General features: G+C 39.6%; 1 protein-coding gene across 6 annotated transcripts in view; it reads left to right on the top strand.

Moving 5' to 3' along the window:
* Positions 1 to 237: 237 nt before the first annotated feature.
* Positions 238 to 23,153, top strand: part of ZNF608 (zinc finger protein 608) — a 153,723-nt gene continuing 130,807 nt past the window's right edge. For 4 of the 6 annotated variants that reach the window (XM_077291171.1, XM_077291153.1, XM_077291128.1 and 1 more), the window contains exons 1-2: positions 1,840 to 2,613; positions 3,056 to 4,132. In XM_077291171.1, the coding sequence (XP_077147286.1) occupies positions 3,266 to 4,132 (867 nt within the window). In that variant the 5' untranslated portion in view covers positions 1,840 to 2,613; positions 3,056 to 3,265. Of the gene's footprint in view, positions 378 to 650; positions 868 to 1,839; positions 2,614 to 3,055; positions 4,133 to 23,153 lie in introns of those variants that run through there. The other 2 variants (XM_077291137.1, XM_077291145.1) reach the window with 2 other exon arrangements.

Below are 23,153 nucleotides of genomic sequence, written 5' to 3'. Positions count from 1 at the left end.
CCTCTTACATGAGTGTTTGTTAGAAGTGTATACACAGCGCTTTGCCTCCCCCACTGTGGCTAAAGAAAAACGCAGCCAATCAGTAGGGCGAGTTCCACAAATGCTCGACTCTGATTGGTCTTTCGAAAAAAGGGCATTAGGAACAAAGAAAAGTCCTTTCAGGTAGAAACACTGCTCAATTCTCTTCTCTCTTTCCCAGTTGTGATTTTAACCAGTTCTGCTGCTCGCCTAGTGATCATTAAGAAGAAATAGCTATCTGTAATGTACAAACAGGAAGGATCATGAGCACAATGTAGGTGTAGAGTAATCTGTCGGCGGTAACAGCATAAAACATTGATGCAATTAGAAGCAAAGGTCATCTTGATCGTATTCGGATCGTAAGTAAACGTGTGTGAACTGCTGCGTCATACTGAACTGTTAACTTGTCCAGTAAAATAACTGGAAGCTGTTTGTCTTCGATCAGAGGAATGAGGGAGCGAGCGTTCAGCTTCTGATACATCTACACTCAGGATATTTCCTACACATTACCCTGTCCACTCCACTAATATAGACCTATGCCGAGTATTATTCTATCCTCGAGACAGAAAACCCTGAGTGGATAATACCGTATCTCGCCGCTCAATGCACTGGCAGCAAGATTAAAACTTTCCCTTCCACCTCCCATATATTGAATCCTAAGAAGCTCAGTTACGTTATACGGCAATTAACCCCAAACTATACCGTTCAATCCATTTTCATTATTTTTTAATTTTTTTTTTTTTTTGCCATTTCTGCCTAAGATGACAGCTAATGTAGGAAAAAGCCTGCTACCCCCCATGATCAATGTTTTTCACAATTATCTCCAGGTACAAGACCGTCCGGTAAAAGGTGCGTGATATGTTTTCTAAAATGTTGCATTTAGCGTTTCTGTCATGTAATCCATCAAAAATGATTATAGGAAATTAGCACTTCAACAAATTTGAACACATTGATCACTTCCATCTCTTATTTGCCTAATACTAATGACATTGAGCCCCTCAGGATGACACTGTACAGAGATGCGCAATGTATACGTTGTTTATAAATAACAGATAATTGATCCATTGATACGTAAATATTTCTCACAGGCTCAAGTAACGCCCTTCTCCTATAAAAAGGGGGAGAAAACCCTTTCCATGCATGCATAGCACGTTGTCTGCCTTTCTCCCCGAGACACAGATGTACAGCTGCAGAGAGAACTGTTTCGCATTCATGAGTAATAGTTGTGGCAATGGGAGGAAGGGAGAGCACGAGAACCTAAAGAGGTTTGCTTGTGTTAAAACCAGAGATGAGCATTTTCCTGATATTGCCTGTCACCCATTTTGTGTTTTCACGTCACGACAAGCAATTGAGCTCTTGATCCTCACGTGATGTAAAAGCTTGAGCTGCAACAAAATAGCTGCTTTCAGATGGCTGCTTGTTGCTAACTGCCCTTCCCCCTCCCTCCCTCTCCCTCGCTCTCTCTCTTCTTCTAACAAACCACTCTAGACTTTCAATCTATCAACAATTCATTACAGCATTTTAACTGGGAATGTCAGCTAATTAAAAATACTAAGCATGCACAGAGATCACTCCGACGACACGGAGCCAAAATAAAACATATTCTCGTAAAATAAGGGAAACGTTGTTGGCTGATATCAAATCCCGAGGTGCATACATATATGCAGCCTGCTGTAATGTTATAGATTTGGGAGCGTGGCCATTGGCCTTTTACATATTGATCATAAACAGTTAAATGGCACAATGAATTGCTGAAGCAGCACAAACAAATTACAGTGCGCAGAGGATAAGGTTCACATCCCCCTGAAGATTGAGCATCACACTTAAAAATGTTTTGATAATAGGTTTATCAGATCACAGATCCATCACTGTTCCAAGCAGCAGCCCCCACCCCTCCTCTTCTCTTCATGTGTTTTTCAAGAAAGCAGATTTGTCAGAAAAACTAGTGATTGGGGGAGGGTGTGGGAAATGCCACTTCCTGAGAAAGCACAGAGCAGAATCCAGACCAGAGTTTCAGTCCCTCTTTTTTTCTCTCCCTCACTCTCTTTCTTCACCCCCCCTCTCTCCCTCTCTCTCTCCCTCTCCCTTTCACTAATTTATCTGGATGTTAGCACATTCTGTCTTGTTACAACTGGACGCCTGTAGGTTTGTTCATAGGGATCATTACTTAACTGATCAGGATGGCTGTGAAATCTATGTTTAAAGGAAAGACGTGATTCAAGTGGTGTCAATGAAATAAACCTTACAACTTTTTTTTCTTCCTCAATCCATTTTTTTTGTGGATTTTTTTTTCCTTTCATGGATGAAATTGTGAAACAATCCCTCCTTGTGATTTTCTCTCCAGTGTGAATCCCAGATGTAAAATGGAAAGGAAGGAAGACTGCAGCGAAAGAGAGAGAGAGGAATAAAGTGGGAAGATTCTGATGTTTATGCTAACAAGGAATTACATGGTCATCCTCTCCTCGGGATATATGACTTGTTTTCTTCTTGAGAACTCATGGTGCATAAGTAAAATGAGGAATCAACCTAGTTCGATTTCTACGGGTTGCAGAATTCTTTCTTGGTGGCCTTAATAACTAAATAAAATGACAAAAGGTAAGTGTTTTGCCTCTTCTTTTTACAAACACTTCAGCATTAAGCATGATGTTTATCTTCGTACAAATACCTTTTACTCATCGTTGTCAAACACAACCTCAGTGGCGGTCACCGAGGCCACCTTGGTGCAGAACACTTAAAGTGTGTGTCTTAATCAGTTTCCTATATAGCCAGTAATATCATATTTAACACACCTTACTCTTCTCTGGTGCCTGATTGCAGTTTGATTTTTCTCCCTTGCTATGTAGTTAAAAAAAAGAAATATGATACATTTGTTGCAAGGTTATAATTAATATGTGATATAAAATATATATTTGCAATTCCGTAATTACATTGTAGCTGGGATTATAACAAGATTATATGATTTATCTCATAAAATACAGCAAATATTTCAGTTCACCTGTGTGTTTGTATAACCCTTACTGTTTTTACCACCCTACAGGAGCTGTAAATCAACCGAAGTCACACTTGGACAGTTAATGGAATACATTGGACAAAAGACTTAACTTTTTATTGGAATAACTTGGATTTATTTATTTTTTATTTTATTTTTTAAAGAAAATTTGACAATATTAAACAGAAATAGACGAATGTCCACCTTTCTTCAAAAAGAAGTTCATGGGAATGTAATGCCACCTGTCTCATCTTCAGGATGTCATTGAGCATTTCTACTGTAGGGAAAGGTGTGGATCCAGCTGCAGTTGATGCCTATGACAGTGGTGATGACTGGGAAATCGGTGTTGGAAATTTGATTATTGATTTGGATGCAGATTTGGAAAAGGACAGACAGAAATTTGAGATGAGCAATTCAACAAATAGTGGTTGTGCGTCCAAGGACAGTGGACATTGTTTGGCATCAAGTGGACCAGTTAACTCTACCTCCTCTACATTAGCTGACAGCCTCAAATTTGCTTCAGTTCAGCAACCCTCCAGCTCCCAAGGGAACAGTCACAAAGAGACTAGCAAATCAAAGGTGAAAAGGAGTAAAACTTCGAAGGATGTTAATAAGTCATTGCCTTCAGCATCTTTGTATGGGATGCCTGAGATTAGCAGTGGCACTGGCAAAAGACATCAGGAAGCAGGACGCCTTGGGGAGGTAGCATCTTCAGCTGGCATGAATGCAGCATTGGGCCATAGCACTAATGGAGTTGGCATAACTGCAAATACTACTTGTGGGAAAAATGTCAAAGAGGAAAGAACTGGAAGTAAAAGCCAAAGCACCAGGGGCTCAAAAAGGGATAAGGATTCTGGAAAGTCTAGAAAGGACAGCAGTAATAAATTGTATGACCTTGGGCATTCCAATACTGGAGTGAATAACCAAGCAGTTGTGCATTTGTATGGTTTTGGAGGTGGAAAGGCCCCTGGGAATGGCAGCCCTTTTCATTGTGGCAATAGCCTTGCAGGGGAGTTGACTAAGAATACAGTTGATTCAGGGATAATGGGAAACTCTGTACTAGGCAAAAAAGAAGAAGACGATGAAGAAAGCCACAGGCGAAATAAAAAGTTAAAAACAGAAAAGGTAATACCTGAAATCATTATATTTCCCCTACTATTCTCCAGTCTCTGTCTAGACTGTAATGTGTTATACTGTCTCTTCTTTGTAATGCTTATCACTTGATAGACTCACGGTGAGAGAAATCCTGATTTACCCTCCCACTCTTTAAGACAAGTGTTCTAGACAGAATACATTTTTGACAAGCTGTTTTCTTTGCAAATACTAGTTTTCTCCCCATTTATTTAAACAATGAGAAAATCATAATGTTTATCATAGAGGTTCCTTTCTAGTGTTTGTGTGTACAAATGATCTCTAACTTATTCATATTCATTGGCTTTTATTTGGCCGGACAAGTTTTTTTTCTCCTTTGTTTTGTTTCCCGTGTTTATCTGGTGTTAATATAGCTACTATTCTACCCCTCCCCCATAATTCTTATTGCCTGTAGCAGCCAGCTCTATTTGCACAACAGGCTTGAGTATAAACAACCAGTGAGAGATGACATGGTTACAATAATCTGCTCTGTTTGCCCATGGGGTGGGGGAGGTGTCTCATGTATTATCTTGCATTGGCAGAGCTGTACTAGATAGGATTGCAGTGAGAAAAAAAATAAAGATTTTTTTTTTCCTAAGGATGTAACAAGAGAGCTATTTCAAGAAATGCAAGACAGCACTGTTTCAGGCACTCCTTTGATTTCAACCAGTCTGTCTTGAACTGTGTGAATGCTAAGTAGCTTGAAAGCACATGAGCAAATCAAATGTTAGGACTGGTTATAGAGAATAGCTATTCTTACTGCTCATTCAGGCAGGTTATTTACTAGCAGTTATCCAGAGGGTGTAAGGTTTCTCTGGGGAACTAGTGCTTTTGTTGATTGATAATTAAGGGTCAAATACATTCTACAGGCTGTGAACCCTTGTGTGTGTGGTGTGCTTTTTTTTCCCTTCATGAATTAAGTACTGTGAAGATTATGCATTCGGTACTCCGTGTTAGACCCACTTGTTTTAACTCCCGTTTAAAAAGTGCCTATAATAGCAAACATTTTAATTGGGGGTAAATGAACGTCACAAATCAATTGATAAATCAATCAATCATGAAACAAACAATTTGATCAATAAAAAGTCAATTATTAGGGTACTCTTTTTGGATTTTTTCTGTAACCTGTTTCATAAACATTTGAAATGTAATTGACTCTTGTGCATGTTTTTACAAGCGCCCAGCACGCATTGCACAATAAGTGTGAAGAAGCGGAAAGATAATCACATTTTCCCAGCAGCAATCTACGTCTGACATACATTTGTCGGCCTTTGTTTATGCTTTAGCTCTTTTTACTGTAGGTATTTTGCCTGTCAATAATCTGTAATGTGCAGTTTCTTAATCAGCCTTAACAGTCCAGATAAATTGCCCTAATCCAGTGATTATAATAGCACTGGTTAAGGAGTCAGGTCTTTTCGATTGGATTTAGTGGCTTCCTGGAATGTGGGAGGTACCGCCCTTTTATATCCCCTTTAGCCTTTTAATCTTCCAGCCAAATGTTCACAATCAACAATTTTGTTTAGCTGGCAATCTGTACATTTCGGGATCTCAAAGGCTGCTGTCATGGCAACAAAGATTAGCATGCTGTGGTTTCCCTGCTTCTCTTAATAATTCCTTTCACAGTGCTCCTTCAGAGATAAAATGTGTGTGAGAATTATATTTTATCCATTGTTGTGTTTTTATGGCTTCAGTTATTAACTCTGCAGTGAATTCAATTACCAGGCAATCTCTGAAGCTTTCCTTGGCATTGAAAGAGTAAAGTCATGTTTTACATCACAATGTTGTATTTTTTGTCACCTTCCCCTCCTGGCCTGCCTCAAGCAAATATTTCCTTTTAAACCACTCAGATTCTTGTGATATCTTATAGCGGTTGCCTAGATTCTATAGAATTATTAAGAATTATCTAATTTACTGCTATTAAAATCATAAGTGGTTTTTTTTTTACCTGCAATTATTTTATTATGTTTTTTTCCTACAAATGAGCAAATCAGATTTTCACATTCAAGTTTAGATTGGACAGAGCTTAAATACAGGTAACCTCCGGAAACATTAAAATGAATGTTCTGCCTAAAAAATGACTGGAACATTGAAAGGAAGGAAGCTTCTCAAGCACAATGAATTATGTCCAAATGTGTGAGCAATAAAAAAGACAAGCTACACATAAGTGACAAATGAAGACTCTCATTGGAGCTGGGGTAATTGATTGGCTGGTTGTCCATGACTTGCATCATGTGAAATTTATTTTTATTCTGTTTCCTAGTTGCTTGGTTCTGATACGTAAAGTATTAGACATCTTATTGTAACCTTTAATATGCTGTTTCCCATTATGGGAAACAATTACCCTACTTTACTCTTTCTTTGAGTCAGAAAATAATGAGCGTAAAATGTTCTTGTGCCTGTACGTGACTCCGCAAAGTAAGCAAACCAAATGATGCATGGTCTAAGGCTTTGAGCCAATTTAAAAAAAAATGCACTACTTATGGTTCAAAAGTAACTAAAACCATAGGATTAGAACATCTTTTGTAAAAATGATACTTGTATCGGGTAATCGTGGATTTAGGTCCCAGGAATTAACAATGGGGCTTAATGGGTTTCCTGTTATTCTATATGTCCGATTGACCAAAGCAATGTTTGTCAAGAAGAAGGTTGCAAAGTTCAGAGGGGAATATCTTAATCAGTCATATCAAATTTACTTTGTTCTTGTTCAAGAAAATAAACTGCTATGGATTGTGTTTAGTTCAACAATTACATTCTCATTTTATCTATTTTTGACCATATAAAATAATGTATTTTAAACATACTTTTTGTAAAAGAAAAAGTATAATATTAGGCTATATCAGTTTCCAAATGTCTTTATAGTTGCATAATGTCCAACTTGATTAATGTATTGAAGGTCGTGATTATGGTGCCTCTTCAATGCCTTGAATATAACCTGCAGTTTCTTCAGACTAAAACACTGGGTCAAAAAGGTCACTGACTCTAATTGAAATACAAAGTCTATTGAGGCTTCACAGCAGCCACTTCTTAAATCTACATAAGCGATTTAGCAATTAAATGGACTGCTAAATATGGGTGCCTGACAATAAGCCTGGTTCAAGATCTTAGTGGGTTTTTACTTAATCAAACTATTTAATAGTGCAGCATCTGAGTGTTGGCAATTCAGCAAATGGCCTGAGCTGTTGAAATCAAATAAATAATTTGTTTTAAACTTTGATTTATTATACTTACATCATCTTATGGACATTATCTGATTAGCAGAAAAGGTTGAATTGTTTGTCACAAAGCACCATAGAGCTAAGTGAGGATATACAATGAAAAACTGGAGATTTGGAGGTTTGTCATTTATCCTAGACTACCAATTTTATAACACAATTTGGTAACTTTATCCTAGAGGTTCCTTAAGTTGCCCATACACAACTAATTAAAGTTGGGCAAAGGTGACAATTTTTAGAAAGTTGATTTAGAAATTACATCTGAACAATCAGTTATGATCACACTCATCAGACTTGTGCCAAAAATACAATCTGTCAGGTTCGATTTTTATTCCCTTTATTGGCTTAAAAAAGAATCACATATCATGATTGGCCAAGTTTGATCCACTATTTACAACTTTTGCATGTTTATGATAAGATAGTATATATTAACAGTCTGCCAAATGACTGATCAGCTTTCTGACTGATCATAGTCTTGTGGATTTGGTCAGCTTTTCCGAACTCATGGCTTTTGAAATAACTTGACTCCCTATTTACTGGATTCTGCTTCTACACATAGAAGTTGTGTGTTTTTAAAAAGATTACATTGTTAAGAAAATAGGCATTGGAGAACCTAAAATTGTGCTCAAATTGTAACATTTTGGTCCACATACATATGTCTCCCAAGTCCCTTGATACACAAAAAAGCTTGACACTGCTTCGTGGGTTCCGAATGAAGGAGTCACTGACAGAATCCTGTGCCAAACAAAAAATGATTGGCTGTTGAAATTCCACCATACCAATCCTCTCCCCCAACATCATCTGTTGGGGAACAGTCAGGCCCCATAAACATTAGTCTCTCGGCCGATTCTAAAAAATGCAAACATTTCTCAATAACAATACACCATAAAGGTAACTTGGGCAAGAGAACTCTAAAAACTTTGAAGGATAAATGGGGCATACAAAATAGCCCAAATATTGAGGTATATTAAGCCACAAAGTTTACCCGTTTCGTTGTACATGAGTATACAGCATAAACTGAATGCATTTATACAGTAATATATATCCACCTTTAGTTACAGCTCATGGTATTCTTCTGCAGCAACCAATAGAAAAAAAACCATCTGCTCCTAATTTCCACCTCCCTGCATTGAACCACACAAGGGTTTTATTATATGCTAGGATCTTTTGTGATGTTGCATACAGTTTTACTATTACAAAGTGCGTATACCACATCACTGAGTGAATTTCATGGAATTGGACAACATCCCATTTCATTGATTTTGGAATAGTATCATCTGTTTGTGATTGTATAGCAAATGGCAGTATATATGTGGTATATATCAAGTCCATTATTCAATGGGAAAATAAATGTTTTTAGCTTTGTGGTCTGGTAAGTGGCAAATCACCTAATAAAAATGTTATGTTGCAACACTTTTTTCCTGTTGAGGTTTAGACTTAAATTTTAGTGATTCATCCATTACAACTGTGACCTGCCAGAATACAAGCATTGAAAAGGAAAACATCATCTGGCCTTTGTTTGAGGTCTTTTATTGAGGCTAATGACTGGTCTTGTGCCACCCTCAGATAAATGACATTATCTTTGAGTGGTCTGACAGGCAACAGACATGTTAATGGTGGAGCTGCAGGGAGGGTTTGTCATAGCTGTAACAAAGGGGAAAACACAGATCTTTTGACATGATTATAATAGGACAGCAGTGTCTTTAAAAATGTAAAACAGTGTGTATAAGGGTGATACAAGGTGTAGATATGCATTTGCTAAAACTGCACATGGAGATGTCAACACATCCTTACAGAGAAGCAGCCTTGTTAAGGCAATTGCATTTGCAGTCCAGCCTGTCTACATTTTATTTGTGTTCACTGTATTCTTGATCATTACTTTCATTTCATTTGTGAATTTGTGGATGCTGAATATTGCTTGCACTCTGCTACAAGTAAGAACTGTCACCAAGTTTGGGGCCAGTCTTCTTTGCCTCAGTCAATTATTTAAAGTGCTACAAATATAACCATATCTGCTGTTTTCCTGTATTTTTTTTATACTTGATCAATAAAGATGAGTGTTACTATTTTTGACTCAGCAGCCAACAATACTTTTGTTTTAGAACCCAATTTCCACCATTTAAGACAATAGAGACTAAAATGCAGGTCTAAATTTTAACATTCATTGATGTTATTCATATATGGTGGAGATAAATGATGCAATGCATCAATTGGAAAAGCAAAGATTTTCCACATTTCAATCATCTTTAATGGTGATTAGTAGTGATTTAAGCCCTTACATACAATTTGATAGCTGCCAACCAAACAATGATTTGGCTGATTATTCAGTCAGCAGTTATCTCGTTATCTCGCCCAACTCCCTCAGTTGCAGTAGAGCGCTTCTGTGCTTTCTATGAGAGAGCCTGACAGGCATCTCAGGTAGATGTAGGTGCTTAAGGCTTATCTCATCAACAAAAGAATAAGCTGTTCCATATTGAACATGCCAGGTCCTTAACTCTTCAGAAACTATCTGTTGGGAAGCGTGCAAGGGACCATACACATTAGACTGTTGGCCGAACATGTTAGCAACATAGAATTCAGCCATCATTAGTCTAATGTGTATTGGGCCTTAAACTATAGAACTTTTTAGACTTTTCAGGTGAATTAAGACAGCCAATAGCTGTTCACGTTGTAAATATGTGGTGGCTGCAATTACAGACTGTTTTGCATTTGGTAAGGTTCCTTAGAGTAAAGTGATAGCATTTGTTTCCTTGATCTCTTTTGACTAGTGTTGGTGATTGATGCAAAACCACCTATAGAACCTATGGAGAATATAACATCTACAGTTCCAGATCTGTAGAATCCAAGGCCAATCTAGATACATATGGATAGCAAATGAGGATGCTGCTGTTGATTGAAATATGACTGGTGACATCATTTAATGCCAATGCAAATAAAGAGAAGGACAGCACCACAGCAAATGTGAAGAAATAGCTCACGTGTTTATTCTGCCTCCTGCAACGTTTCGGTCCGAGGACCTTTATCAAGCACCTCGGACCGAAACGTTGCAGGAGGCAGAATAAACACGTGAGCTATTTCTTCACATTTGCTGTGGTGCTGTCCTTCTCTTTATTTGCATTTGAATTCGTACACTGGGATGGATCCCCTGGTGAGGACGTGCGCCCTGATGTCCATAGAGACGTTGTTACTTTAGGGTGCGGCCTTACTACTATTTTTTGATACTATCATTTAATGCCAATGTCAACATTTTGATCAAAATGATGTGGAGACGCAGCTTTGCTGTGCTGCTGGCGTCTCAATGAATACGGATGTCTGGTGTAGATTTAAGTTAGAAGAATAGGTATTGTGGCTTATTCTGAACATGTTTCAAAGAGCAACTGACTTCTTTATCAGGAAAACCATAAAATGGTCTTTGTAGTGGTCCTGATGAATAATAATAATAATAATAATAATAATCTTTATTTATATAGCGCCAACATACTCCACAGTGCTTTACAGTTTAACAGTTTTGAACACAACAGTCATAAGTAGCTATGTTAACAATACAATAATTAAAGCAACATAAGACGACCCTGCTCGTGAGAGCTTACAATCTACAATGAGGTGGGGGAGATACAAAGTACAGGTGTGTATTTACAATGATGTATTTACACTGGTGTATTTACAATGATGGTCCAGCCATCTTCAGGGAGTGGGGCATAGATGGAAGTAGTGAATGGGTTTGATTAGGGAATGTGATAGGCAGCTCTGAACAAATGTGTTTTGAGGGAGCTCCTAAAACTATGCAAATTGTGAATGGTCCTAATATCTTGGGGTAGAGCATTCCAGAGGATTGGCGTAGTACAGGAGAAGTCTTGGAGTCGGGAGTGGGAGGTACAGATTAATGCAGAGGTTAGTTGAAAGTCATTTGCAGAGTGCAGAGGTCGGTTAGGCCGATTGACAGAAATGAGAGAGGAGATGTAAGGGGGTGCTGCACTGTGAAGAGCTTTGTGGGTGAGAACAAGTACTTTGAATTGGATTCTATAATGAATAGCAGGCAGTGTAACGACTGGCGAAGAGTGAACGCGTCCAAGTAACGATTAGCTAGATAGACAAACCTGGCTGCTGCATTATGGATAGACTGGAGAGGGGAAAGTTGAGTAAAGGGGAGGTCAATTAATAGAGCATTGCAGTATTCCAGGCGGGAGTGGATCAGGGCGACAGTGAGGGTTTTTGTTGTTTCCATGGTGAGAAAAGGGTGGATTCTAGAGATGTTCTTTAGGTGTGAGCGGCACGAGCGGGCAAGTGATTGTATATGGGATGTGAAGGAGTGATCGGAGTCAAACGTAACACCCAGACAGTGCGCCTGCTGCCGGGGTGTTATTGTGGTGCCACCCACGGAGAAGGAAATGTCAGGTTTAGGGAGGTTAGTAGATTGTAGGAGCAGAAGAAGTTCAGTTTTGGAGAGGTTGAGTTTCAGATAGAGAGCGGACATGATGTTGGAGACTGCAGACAGACAGTCACTTGCGTTCTGTAGTACAGCGGGGGTAAGGTCAGGGGATGACGTGTATAATTGTGTGTCATCAGCATAAAGATGGTACTGAAAGCTAAATCTGCTGATGGTCTGTCCAATTGGGACCATGTAGAGAGAGAAGAGAAGGGGGCCAAGGACTGATCCCTGAGGTACCCCCGACAGTGAGAGGAAGAGGAGACAAAGTGGAGCCAGAGAACAGAACACTGAAGGAGCGGTCAGAAAGATAGGAGGAGAACCAGGAGAGAGCAGTGTCCTTAATGCCTAGTGACTGGAGCCTAGAGAGTAGGAAAGGGTGGTCAACAGTGTCGAAAGCTGCAGGAAGATCGAGCAGAATGAGCAGAGAGTGGTCACCGTTGCATTTTGCTGTCAGAAGGTCGTTGGTCACTTTGATGAGTGCAGTTTCTGTCAAGTGTAGGGGCAGAAGCCGGATTGTGAAGGGTCTAGGAGGGAGTGAGTGGAGAGGTAATGGGTAAGGCAGGAGTAGACTAGGCGCTCCATGAGTTTAGAGATGAACGGGAGGTTGGAAACCAGTCTGTAGTTATTTGTGCAGGATGGGTCGAGGGCGGGTTTCTTTAGTAACGGAGTAATGATAGAGTGTTTGAAGGAGGACAGGAAAATGCCTGAGGACAGTGAGAGAATAAAGATTGTAGTTAGGTGAGTAGTGATGACTGGAGAGAGAGACTGGAGATGAGAGGGAATGGGGTCGGTAGTGCATGTAGTAGGACGAAAAGAAGAGAGTAGCCTGGAGTCTTCTTCTTCTGTGATGGGATCAAATGTGGAGAGTGAGCCGATGAAGAGGTCAGCTGTACTTTTACTATTATTATTATACATTTTTAAGCATGTTGTGAATATATCGCAATACCTATTTTGCTTACTTAAATCTACTGTGGGCATTCTTATTCATTGAGATGCCAACAGCATAGCACAGCTGCCTCTCCAGACTATTTTGATCTAAACGTTGGATCTAAGAGTTGTGCTTAGGCCGGGGTCACATTTGCAAGTATGATGCAAGATACTCACGAGAGTGTCTCGCATCAAAATCCAGCACTCAGACCGGAGTGTGCGGCTGCATGTACTTCTATTCAGCCGCATACTCCAGTCCCAAGTGCCGATGGCAGTGCTGGGTATTGATGCGAGAGACTCGCATGAGTTTCTCTCATCGCACTCGCAAGTATAGGCTGAGTCACACATAACGATATCGTTAACGATATCGTTGCAACGTCTCGCTTTTGGTGACGTAGCAACTATCCCGCTAACGATCTCGTTATGTGTGACAGCGACCAACGATCAGGCCCCTGCTGCGAGATCGTTGGTCATTGGGGAATGATCAGGACCATTTTTTGGTCGCTGATCACCCGCTGTCATCGCTGGATCGGCGTGTGTGATGCCGATCCAGCGATGTGTTCACTTGTAACCAGGGTAAATATTGGGTTACTAAGTGCAGGGCCACGCTTAGTAACCCGATATTTACCCTGGTTACCATTGTAAAAGTAAAAAAAAAACAGTACATACTCACATTCTGATGTCTGTCACGTCCCCCGCCGGCGTCCACAGGGTTAAAACTGCTTTCAGCAGGAGCACTGCTAAATGCACGCGCTGCTGCTGACAGCTTCCCTGCACTGACTGTGTCAGCATCGACCATAAAGCAGAGCACAGCAGTGACATCACCACTGTTACTGCTGGCGGGGGACGTGACAGACATCAGAATGTGAGTATGTAGTGTTTTTTTTTTTTACTTTTACAATGGTAACCCAGGTAAATATCGGGCTACTAAGCGCGGCCCTGCACTTAGTAACCCGATGTTTACCCTGGTTACCCGGGTGCTGCAGGGGGACTTCGGCATCGTTGAAGACAGTTTCAATGATGCCGAAGTCGTTCCCCTGATCGTTGGTCGCTGGAGAGAGCTGTCTGTGTGACAGCTCCCCAGCGACCACACAACAACTTACCAATAGTGTTGAGCGATACCGTCCGATACTTTAAAGTATCGGTATCGGAAAGTATAGGCTGATACCGGCAAAGTATCGGATCTAATCCGATACCGATACCCGATACCAATACAAGTCAATGGGACTCAAGTATCGGACGGTATCCCTGATGGTTCCCAGGGTCTGAAGGAGAGGAAACTCTCCTTCAGGCCCTGGGATCCATATTACTGTGTAAAATAAAGAATTAAAATAAAAAATATTGCTATACTCATCTCTCCGACGCAGCCTGCACCTTACCGAGGGAACCGGCAGCCTTCTTTGCTTAAAATGCGCGCGTTTACTGCCTTCCGTGACGTCACGGCTACTGATTGGTCGCGTGCCGCCCATGTGATGGCGACGCGACCAATCACAACAAGCCGTGATGTAATTTCAGGTCCTGAATGCCTAATTCTAGGCATTCAGGATTTGAAAATTACGTCACGGCTTGTGATTGGTCGCGTGCCGCCCATGTGACCGCGACGCGACCAATCACAACAAGCCGTGACGTAATTTTCAGGTCCTGAATGCCTAATTCTAGGCATTCAGGATTTGAAAATTACGTCACGGCTTGTGATTGGTCGCGTCGCGGTCACATGGGCGGCACGCGACCAATCAAAAGCCGTGACATAATTTTCAAATCCTGAATGCCTAGAATTAGGCATTCAGGACCTGAAATTACGTCACGGCTTGTTGTGATTGGTCGCGTCATGGTCACATGGGCGGCACGCGACCAATCAGAAGCGGTGACATCACGGAAGGCAGTAAACGCGCGCATTTTAAGCAAAGAAGGCTGCCGGTTCCCTCGGTGAGGTGCAGGCTGCGTCGGAGAGGTGAGTATAGCAATATTTTTTATTTTAATTCTTTATTTTACACATTGCTATTAATCCCGATACCGATTCCCGATATCACAAAAGTATCGGATCTCGGTATCGCAATTCCGATACCCGCAAGTATCGGCCGATACCGATACTTGCGGTATCGGAATGCTCAACACTACTTACCAACGATCACGGCCAGGTCGTATCGCTGGTCGTGATCGTTGGTAAGTCGTTTAGTGTAACGGTACCTTATGACCCAGGACTTACTCACAGCTCTGCCAGGTGAATAGTTTCTGCAGCACAAAATGGCTTTTGTTTGGATAATGCCACATTTTGCGCTCCATTGTACTTTTAGCCTATAATCAATCTCAACGTTTTTGATAAACATTAAATAATAGCTATTACCTATACAAAGACTAAGGGTAGATTTACACAGCTGACTTGAAGCACTTAAATACGGCTGATCATCTAATTGTTTGCCAACTGACAAACATTTAGTAGGCAGTTTAGATAGGCAGACTACAATTCAATGTGCACCTAATGATCAGAACTGGTAGCACGGTGGCTCAGTGGTTAGCACTGCAGCCTTGCAGCGCTGGGGTCCTGGGTCAAAATCTCACCAAGGAAAATATCTGCAAGGAGTTTGTATGTTCTCCCCGTGTTTGTGTGGGTTTTGTCCGGGTTCTCTACTTTCCTCCCACATTCCAAAGAAATACTGATAATTTAGATATTGAGACCCAACGGGGAAAGTGCTGATAATGTATGTAGAGCGCTGTGGAATTAATGGCGCTATAAAAGTGAGTAAAATAAATAAATAATTAATATACCGGTCAGTGCTCACAGGCTGCTATTATTCTTGGCATAGAGGTCCTGTTTGCACAGTGCTATATACTGCTGAGAACAAAGATCTTTTAAAGAAAACTAAAATATAATTTCACACTATGAGCAGGTATTTTACTCATTAGTGAGATTATTGACAGCCTGTTTACATTGTTTCATTATCCTGACAATAGCATTCCTAGGAACAATTGTTCACGATAATTGTGCAGTGCAAATGTACCTTCACATGTACATTTGTGGACTTTTAAGACTTAAAGGGAACCTGTCACCCCCAAAATCGAAGGTGAGCTAAGCCCACCAGCATCAGGAGCTTATCTACAGCATTCTGGAATGCTGTAGATAAGCCCCCGGTGTATCCTAAAGGATGAGAAAAAGAGGTTAGAATATACTCACCCAGGGATGGTCCCGGTCCCCATCTGGTCCGATGGGTGTCGCGGTCCAGTCCGGCGCCTCCTATCTTCATCAGATGACGTCCTCTTCTTGTCTTCATGCTGTGTCTCTGGCGCAGGCGTACTTTGTCTGCCCTGTTGAGGGCAGAGCAAAGTACTGCAGTGTGCAGGCTCTGGGCCTCTCTGACCTTTCCCGGCGCCTGCGCACTGCAGTACTTTGCTCTACCCTCAACAGGGCAGACAAAGTACTCCTGTGCCAGAGCCGCAGCGTGAAGACAAGAAGAGGACGTCATCGTAAGAAGATGGGAGGCCCTGGACCGGACCGTGACGCCCACCGCAGCGGGACCGCCCCTGGGTGAGTATAATTAACCTCTTTTTCTCATCTTTTAGGATACAGTGGGGGCTTATCTACAGCAATGCTGTAGATATGCCCCTGATGCTGGTGGGCTTAGCTCACCTTCAAATTTGGGGGTGACAGGTTCCCTTTAAATTATGATTTTTTTTAAAGTTTTATAAAGATTTTCAGTAAGATTTATTTTTAAGAACTTGTTTTAATATATGAAAAAAATGTGAATGTTTGTATAGATGGTGTATAGACATATAGAAAACCTTTATATCCCACTCTTGAGTAGAATATTTGTCTTAGTATGAAGGAAATTTTACCTCCAGCAGTTTTGTACATTCTTCTATTGTGAATGACTTAGAGAATAAAAGGCTGATTACTCCTAGTTCTCACTATAATTGGAATGGTATGTTTTGCATCTGAATATATGTTGTGCTTCTATTCAGGTGTGTACACTCATGTTACACTGTGAAGACAACAGCATAGTGGAATGGGTCGAGTCTTATTTCTCCCTGAAACTAGATTTGAGATGTTGAATGAATGGTGTCAATAGATTCTTTTATTTAGTTGCTTTTCTTCCAAGACCTTTTTCTTCTCGCCAATGTAAGCAGTAAGAGGTGACAGATGTTTGAAATGACAGAACAGTATGATCTTATTGAGAACATTCACACAAATGGTTTAGCTTTTTCCAGACTTAGACGATAAAGTCAAGCATAAAAGTTGTAGTCTTTTCATCGTGCCATAGATTTGTTTAGTTTATTTTCTCACCTGGCTACCTTCACTTGGACCTTATTCACACAAACTTTTATTGTGTCTTTGAATTGCACAAAGTTAATTTTTTTACAGCATTTCTGTGAGCCCCTGAAAAATGCACTAAATATTCTTTTCTGGTCTGTTTTTCCAGGTCAGACTTCTACGTCTGTAAGAATGAGAAAAACATAAATATTTGTCTTTATTTGCCCCATTTTCACATGTAAAGCGCCATGGAATAACTGGCGGTATAAAAATGTATAATAATAATAATAAATAAATATGGAAGCCATCTGTGTGATATCCATTTTTAATAAAACCGTTTCTTGTTAACGCAATATAGCACATAGTTGTGTGAAAGTTGCCTTCTTTTAGTTTACACTAAATTCTATTCGCCAACCAAGGCTAAAACCACCTCCACATCAAATAATGATAATCTCATAAATGGGGAAAGGTTGGTAGATTGCAAAATGCAGGTGAAAGGTGTTGATTGACAGCTCCATCTGGCTTTATTTATCCTGTGCTTAGTCTAGAGAGAAGAAACAAGTTACTCATCTTTGGATCCTTTAGGGTACTGTCACACAGTGGCACTTTGATCGCTCCGATGGCACGATCCGTGACGTTGCAGCGTCACTTGATTATCGCTCCAGCGTCGTAGACTGCGGTCACACTTTGCAATGCACGGCGCTGGAGCGATAATTTCATGACGTAGTTGCGATGTAGAAGTCATACGGGACATTGGGAATATCGTGCACACCTTTGTTACACGCTGCGATCATGCCGCCACAGCGGGACACTTGACGACGAAATAAAGTTTCAAACGATCTGCTACGACGTACGATTCTCAGCAGGGTCCCTGATCGCAGTAGCGTGTCAGACACAGCGATATCGTAACTATATCGCTGGAACGTCACGGATCGTGCCGTTGTAGCGACCAAAGTGCCACTGTGTGACAGTACCCTTAGGGCTGGTTTACGGTTCATTGTTCCATGCAAGACAGATGAAGATCTATGCTGTTGTTTGACCCCAAAATGTCAAGGACCAGTGATTGAGGGATTAGAATTTGGTCATGTTTGCCCTTAGTGAGTCTATTAAGACACAGGATAATTGAGTCACCAGGACTATAATTCCATGTGCAGAACGTTCATTTCTAATTTAGGAAAAAAACATACTAGACAATACTGTTATAGATGCAATACTAAAGCGCATAGCATCAACCATGATTACATGTAAAAAAAACTTTACTCAAAAAGAGATTTCCAATTTTAGCAGCCCTGTATCAGATAGCAATTCACAGTTAACCACTCCCTGATGAAGGATGTAATAGTATGTCAGCTTCCTATCTGGCAGAGGCAATACATGTTTGATGACTGTCATCAAAACCAACTAATTTTAGTAGGCTCTAATTATGATAGAGTGTCCTGACTCTACCACAACAGTAGATGTTGACGTGAAAAGGGCTATCTACTAACAGTAGATAGTATGCTGTGTTCTTTTTGTCCTCTTTGGAAACAACTATCTGCCAAAGATGTCCAGCGGCTTCATATTCCCCTCTTCCAGGGTCGGGGGGTGGGCAGGGTTTTGGGGGGGTGTCTTGAGGAAAAGCTGTCAGCAAACAAGTATGTCTTATGAATCTCCAATGGGCTGAGGGTCAAGACAGTTGCCAGACACTATAGCTCATCTCATTGGAGAACAAAATGATCCTGCATTGAAACTCAACAAATCTTATCCTTGTTTCCTTCAACATAAACTGTCAAGAGAGAGTAGAGAGACCCAATGTACATTAGATGGTCAGCCAGTGTCATGACAACAGTGTGTTAAAATGCTTTTGCTAAAGAGTATGGTACATTTGGGTGTATAGTCACATTAATTCAGATATATATTACTTCACCCAAATCTTTTATTAAACACACAGAAAAATGTTTTAATGAGTATCACTCAGTGTATGATTTCATCACACTAACCTTTCTTAATGCTCTCCAGGTTTCTTTCTGAAAAATGTCCTTTCAACCATCAAATAGCTTCTCATCAAAGAAAATCATTTCACAACCTTTTGAAACCACTTTCTCTTCAAGCCTAAACTTAGAATACAGATGTAATATTTATACTCTCAAAAAGGGATAGGTGTGCAGGAAAATATCAGTCTCTGGTCTCTAAAAGCCAGGTTTCTATAAACATTATGACATTTTCACAGGTTGTTAATGTTCCAGCCATGAAAACACAGTTGTAGGAGGAATTATCAGTTTCTAACAACCATGAACTTTTACCCCCAGAGATGACTTTTATAGCGCACATTCTAAAAGGGTTAAATATGTAGTAAGTGGCATTTAAAAACCTGCAGACTCAGCTTACAAAATATACAAGCAGTCCAAATTATTTTTGGATTTCCTTTTACCTCTTTCTGGCTTGGTAATTTGGATCGCTCATGTTAAAAAGCAATAATGATGTTTGAATTGGAAAGGTTATCCTTACGGTTTTCATTCTTCATACAGAGCTGTTTATTTGTGTATGGTTCACCGCACTACATGGATAATGCTATCAAATCTGGCCTTTATTTTGACCTTAGAACTGCAGTGTTGCAGCACTTTTCATCATTTGTGTTTAGCCTAGGAGTCATAATCATTCCAACAAATATCTAAACTAGAAATTAAATGAACATTTTTCCTTTTTAAAGAATAGTTCTACCATTGTTACTCTTTTGACAGACTAATTTGCACAGTTAATGGTTCTTAGAATGAAAATACATATTTGCCAGCTTCTTAATGAGTACAAAATGCCAACATGGATGTTAAAACTATAATATAAATGACATTTTTGTGCTGAAAAAAGAAAAGCCCATTTGCTCAATGGTTAACCTTGATTTCAGGGTCATCAATGTCCAGCTTTATATTTCCACCACCTGCTGTTTGTAATTTTGCAACGTTGGAACATTTTTTTTTCAATTAAAGATAATTTTGTAGTTTATCACTACAAATGATCATCAAGATTTCGATCCCACCCCCTTAAAAAAAAACAACTTATTTTTACATGTCTTTCTGTGAATTTCATAACATCTGCTTTTGACAGAAAAATCTGTTTCTTGTTTAGTGGAGGCAATCTTGAGGATTTCAAAACTTTTGTATGTTTGTACTCATTAATTGAAATGTCGTGTGATCTTTTCGACTTGTGTTCTAAACTGACAGTTTATTCTTCCGTCTCCACTTTATAACTTAACCTCATTGGCCACAGTCAAACATACAAAGTGTGGGTTAGTTAGACTAATTTGTTGTAGTCATGGACCACCCAATGAGCCGTGATGCTTCCTGCTTGGAAACAATCATGTTGAGAGCAGGCAAGAACCAGAATGATAATTAGGTAATAGCATTTAATGCATACATTGAGTTGGTATTATTTAGTGTCTTTCCTACTCTGAACACAGCTGAAACAATCACATTAACAGAATAGGAAGAGAGGTCACTCACAAGAAAGCAACAGAAAAGTGGAGCTTGAATACCATTATTATTATTATTATTATTTATTTATATAGAACCAATGATTCCATGGTGCTGTACATGAGAAGGGGTTACATACAAATTACAGATATCACTTACGGTAAGCAAACTAACAATTACAGACTGCTACAGAGGGGCGAGGACCCTGCCCTTGCGGGCTTACATTCTACAGGGTTAGTTTGGGATCACTGCTCCTGCATGTTCTGTAAGACATGTTTTTGTTGTTATTTGTATTATATTATTTTCAGTACATAAACTATATCTTTTAGCACATACATTGAAAATATGATGTTGACAGCTTTTGTTTTATGGTTCAAAATCAGTACACTTCAATAGCCTCCTACATTTTCATTTGTTCTAGATACATTTTTATGTAATGACTCCTGTACATTTCCACCATGCCCACACATTTCCATTGTACCTCACACTAGAGATTTTTTTTCCCATTTAACTCACACATTACACAACATAATAATTTGTATATCTGGTTTGTCTAAAGCTTTCACAGTATTAAATTACCACTTATTATTACTTAACATGCAGGTCAGAACCTTTTTCTAAATAAGTTAAAAGTCATTGTTTCCTAGTTTTATGCCGTTGCTGTTCAGATGTGACTGACAGAACTGCATGCATTACAGTAAAGCATATTCATTTTCATCTAGTACCCGTTTATTGCCTTGAGCACTGTAAATCTGTCAGCTCTTCACAATACTTTCACCTCTTTCTTCATTTGCTCCAGCTCCTAGTTTGACAACATTCCCCCTAGGCAGAATCCTAATCTGCTTCCAATTAGTTGCAAAATGTGACTGAAATTTCCACATTCAGACTGCAGTGTGCACACATCTAGCAAAAAAATAATAATGCTGTGGATTTTGGGGGATTTACTTTTTAAGGAGATTTTTTTCCATTGAAAACAATAGTTTTTATTTTATTTCTATGGCTTTCTCATTTAAGCTTGCTTCAACTCACACACTGACAAGAATTAAATGATTTTTCACTGATCCAGCCTTCTGATCCCTAACATAATTAAACTGTATCATTCATGCATAATTCAAGCACATATCATTGCACAGCATTACCGAATCTAAAGTATTCTTATAGAAGCAGGGATTATTTTCTGGTATTGCCCTGAAATGGGTAGATCTTCACAAGGAACATAATCTGTCAAGTGTATACTTCACATAGCTGATCTTTCTGAAGTTGTCCAACAAATGGCAGTTAAAGGTATTTTGTTTGGGTTCTTTTTTATTTTAGGCATTAATATAAATATTGAAAATGAAGCACACAAATGACTTCTTGTTAGATATTTTAGATGCAGCTTAAAATGTAAACTCTGAAACTACTATAGAATGGTTAGCCATACTTGTGTCCTTATGTTAGATCATTATCTAATCAAATTTTTCAATTTTTCCACTTTTCACTCCTTAAAAAAGGAATCTCCTATGGAGTGGAATGTTTTTTATTATAAGGGTATGTGTCCACATTCAGGATTACATTCGGATTAGCTGCGGATTGAACGCTGCATACAGCCTCTGCGTTCGACCTGCAGCTTCCAGATGTTGCAGCATAGTGGGGGGGATTTTATGAAATTCCGTCTCCACTATGAGTGCGAACACGCATCCGGTGGCCCTACGTTTATGCCGTCTTTTTAGAACGCAGCATGTCTGTTTACCTTGCGGCGATGCTCTGTCGCTGCAAGGTAAATCACAGGGCCCTATGTATAGGGTGCAATGAACACATCTGGAATCACCGCCCATACAGAAGGGGGTGGTACTTTGGGCGGAGCAGGTTTTCCACTCCGTCCAAAGCGCCGTGATTACGGACCGCGGACACGCACCCTCAAGAAAAGGTGTTAGCTATATAATGAACATTAATAGTCAGAGTCTTAACTAATTGATGTAAAGAATGAACACCTAATGAAAACTCATGATAAAATTATGAAATCAGTACCTAATCCAGCAGCTTTGGTGAAGTCTGCTAAATTTTAAGACTGTGCTTCTACTTTTACCATAACAATATAAAGCTCTAAGCTATCAGACATTGGTATGCTAGCAGCAGAAAATCATTGTTTCTTGAAGAAAAGGCTAGAACAAAGCTATTGCAATTTGTTATTCCCTTGCCATCATTGTGCAAGGAAGCCTGCAATGTTTGCGGCTTCTTGATGTTCTTCCTAACATTCATAGGGGATGTTGCCAGTACATTCTATACCATCCCCCACAAGTTAATACCAGAAGAATGTTAGGAAGAACATCAAGATGAGTATACACACACACATATATATACATATATATATATATATATATATATATATATATATATATATATATATTACTGCTGCCCATCAATATAATATCAACAAGCAAGATATGCAACAATGTATATTTAATAACCCACCATTAATGAGAGCACTTGATTCACCTCACAAATTGTTCTCAGAAATTGGAGAATAGTTGACCCCTTTGATACTTGTTTGTCTATCTTGTTAAGTTAGGTCTTGATGTAATCATTGAATGTTTACTTTTGCAATCTAGAGACTGTTTATACTGACCATGACTAGAAAAAATGTAGCTCACCCAATGTTTTGAATTTTGTATTCATCCCTAAATTGTCTGAGCAAAGACAATGTTGTCTTCCTAAACAAATAAACACTGGTGATAAACAGGTGTTATCAGTATCCATGTACAAGTGTTGTGCT

The sequence above is a fragment of the Ranitomeya variabilis genome, chromosome 1, assembly GCF_051348905.1.
Source record: "Ranitomeya variabilis isolate aRanVar5 chromosome 1, aRanVar5.hap1, whole genome shotgun sequence".
Classification (NCBI taxonomy): Eukaryota; Metazoa; Chordata; class Amphibia; order Anura; family Dendrobatidae; genus Ranitomeya; species Ranitomeya variabilis.
The sequence above is the reverse complement of the archived record's forward strand: the minus strand, read 5'-3'. Positions and strand labels throughout refer to the sequence as shown.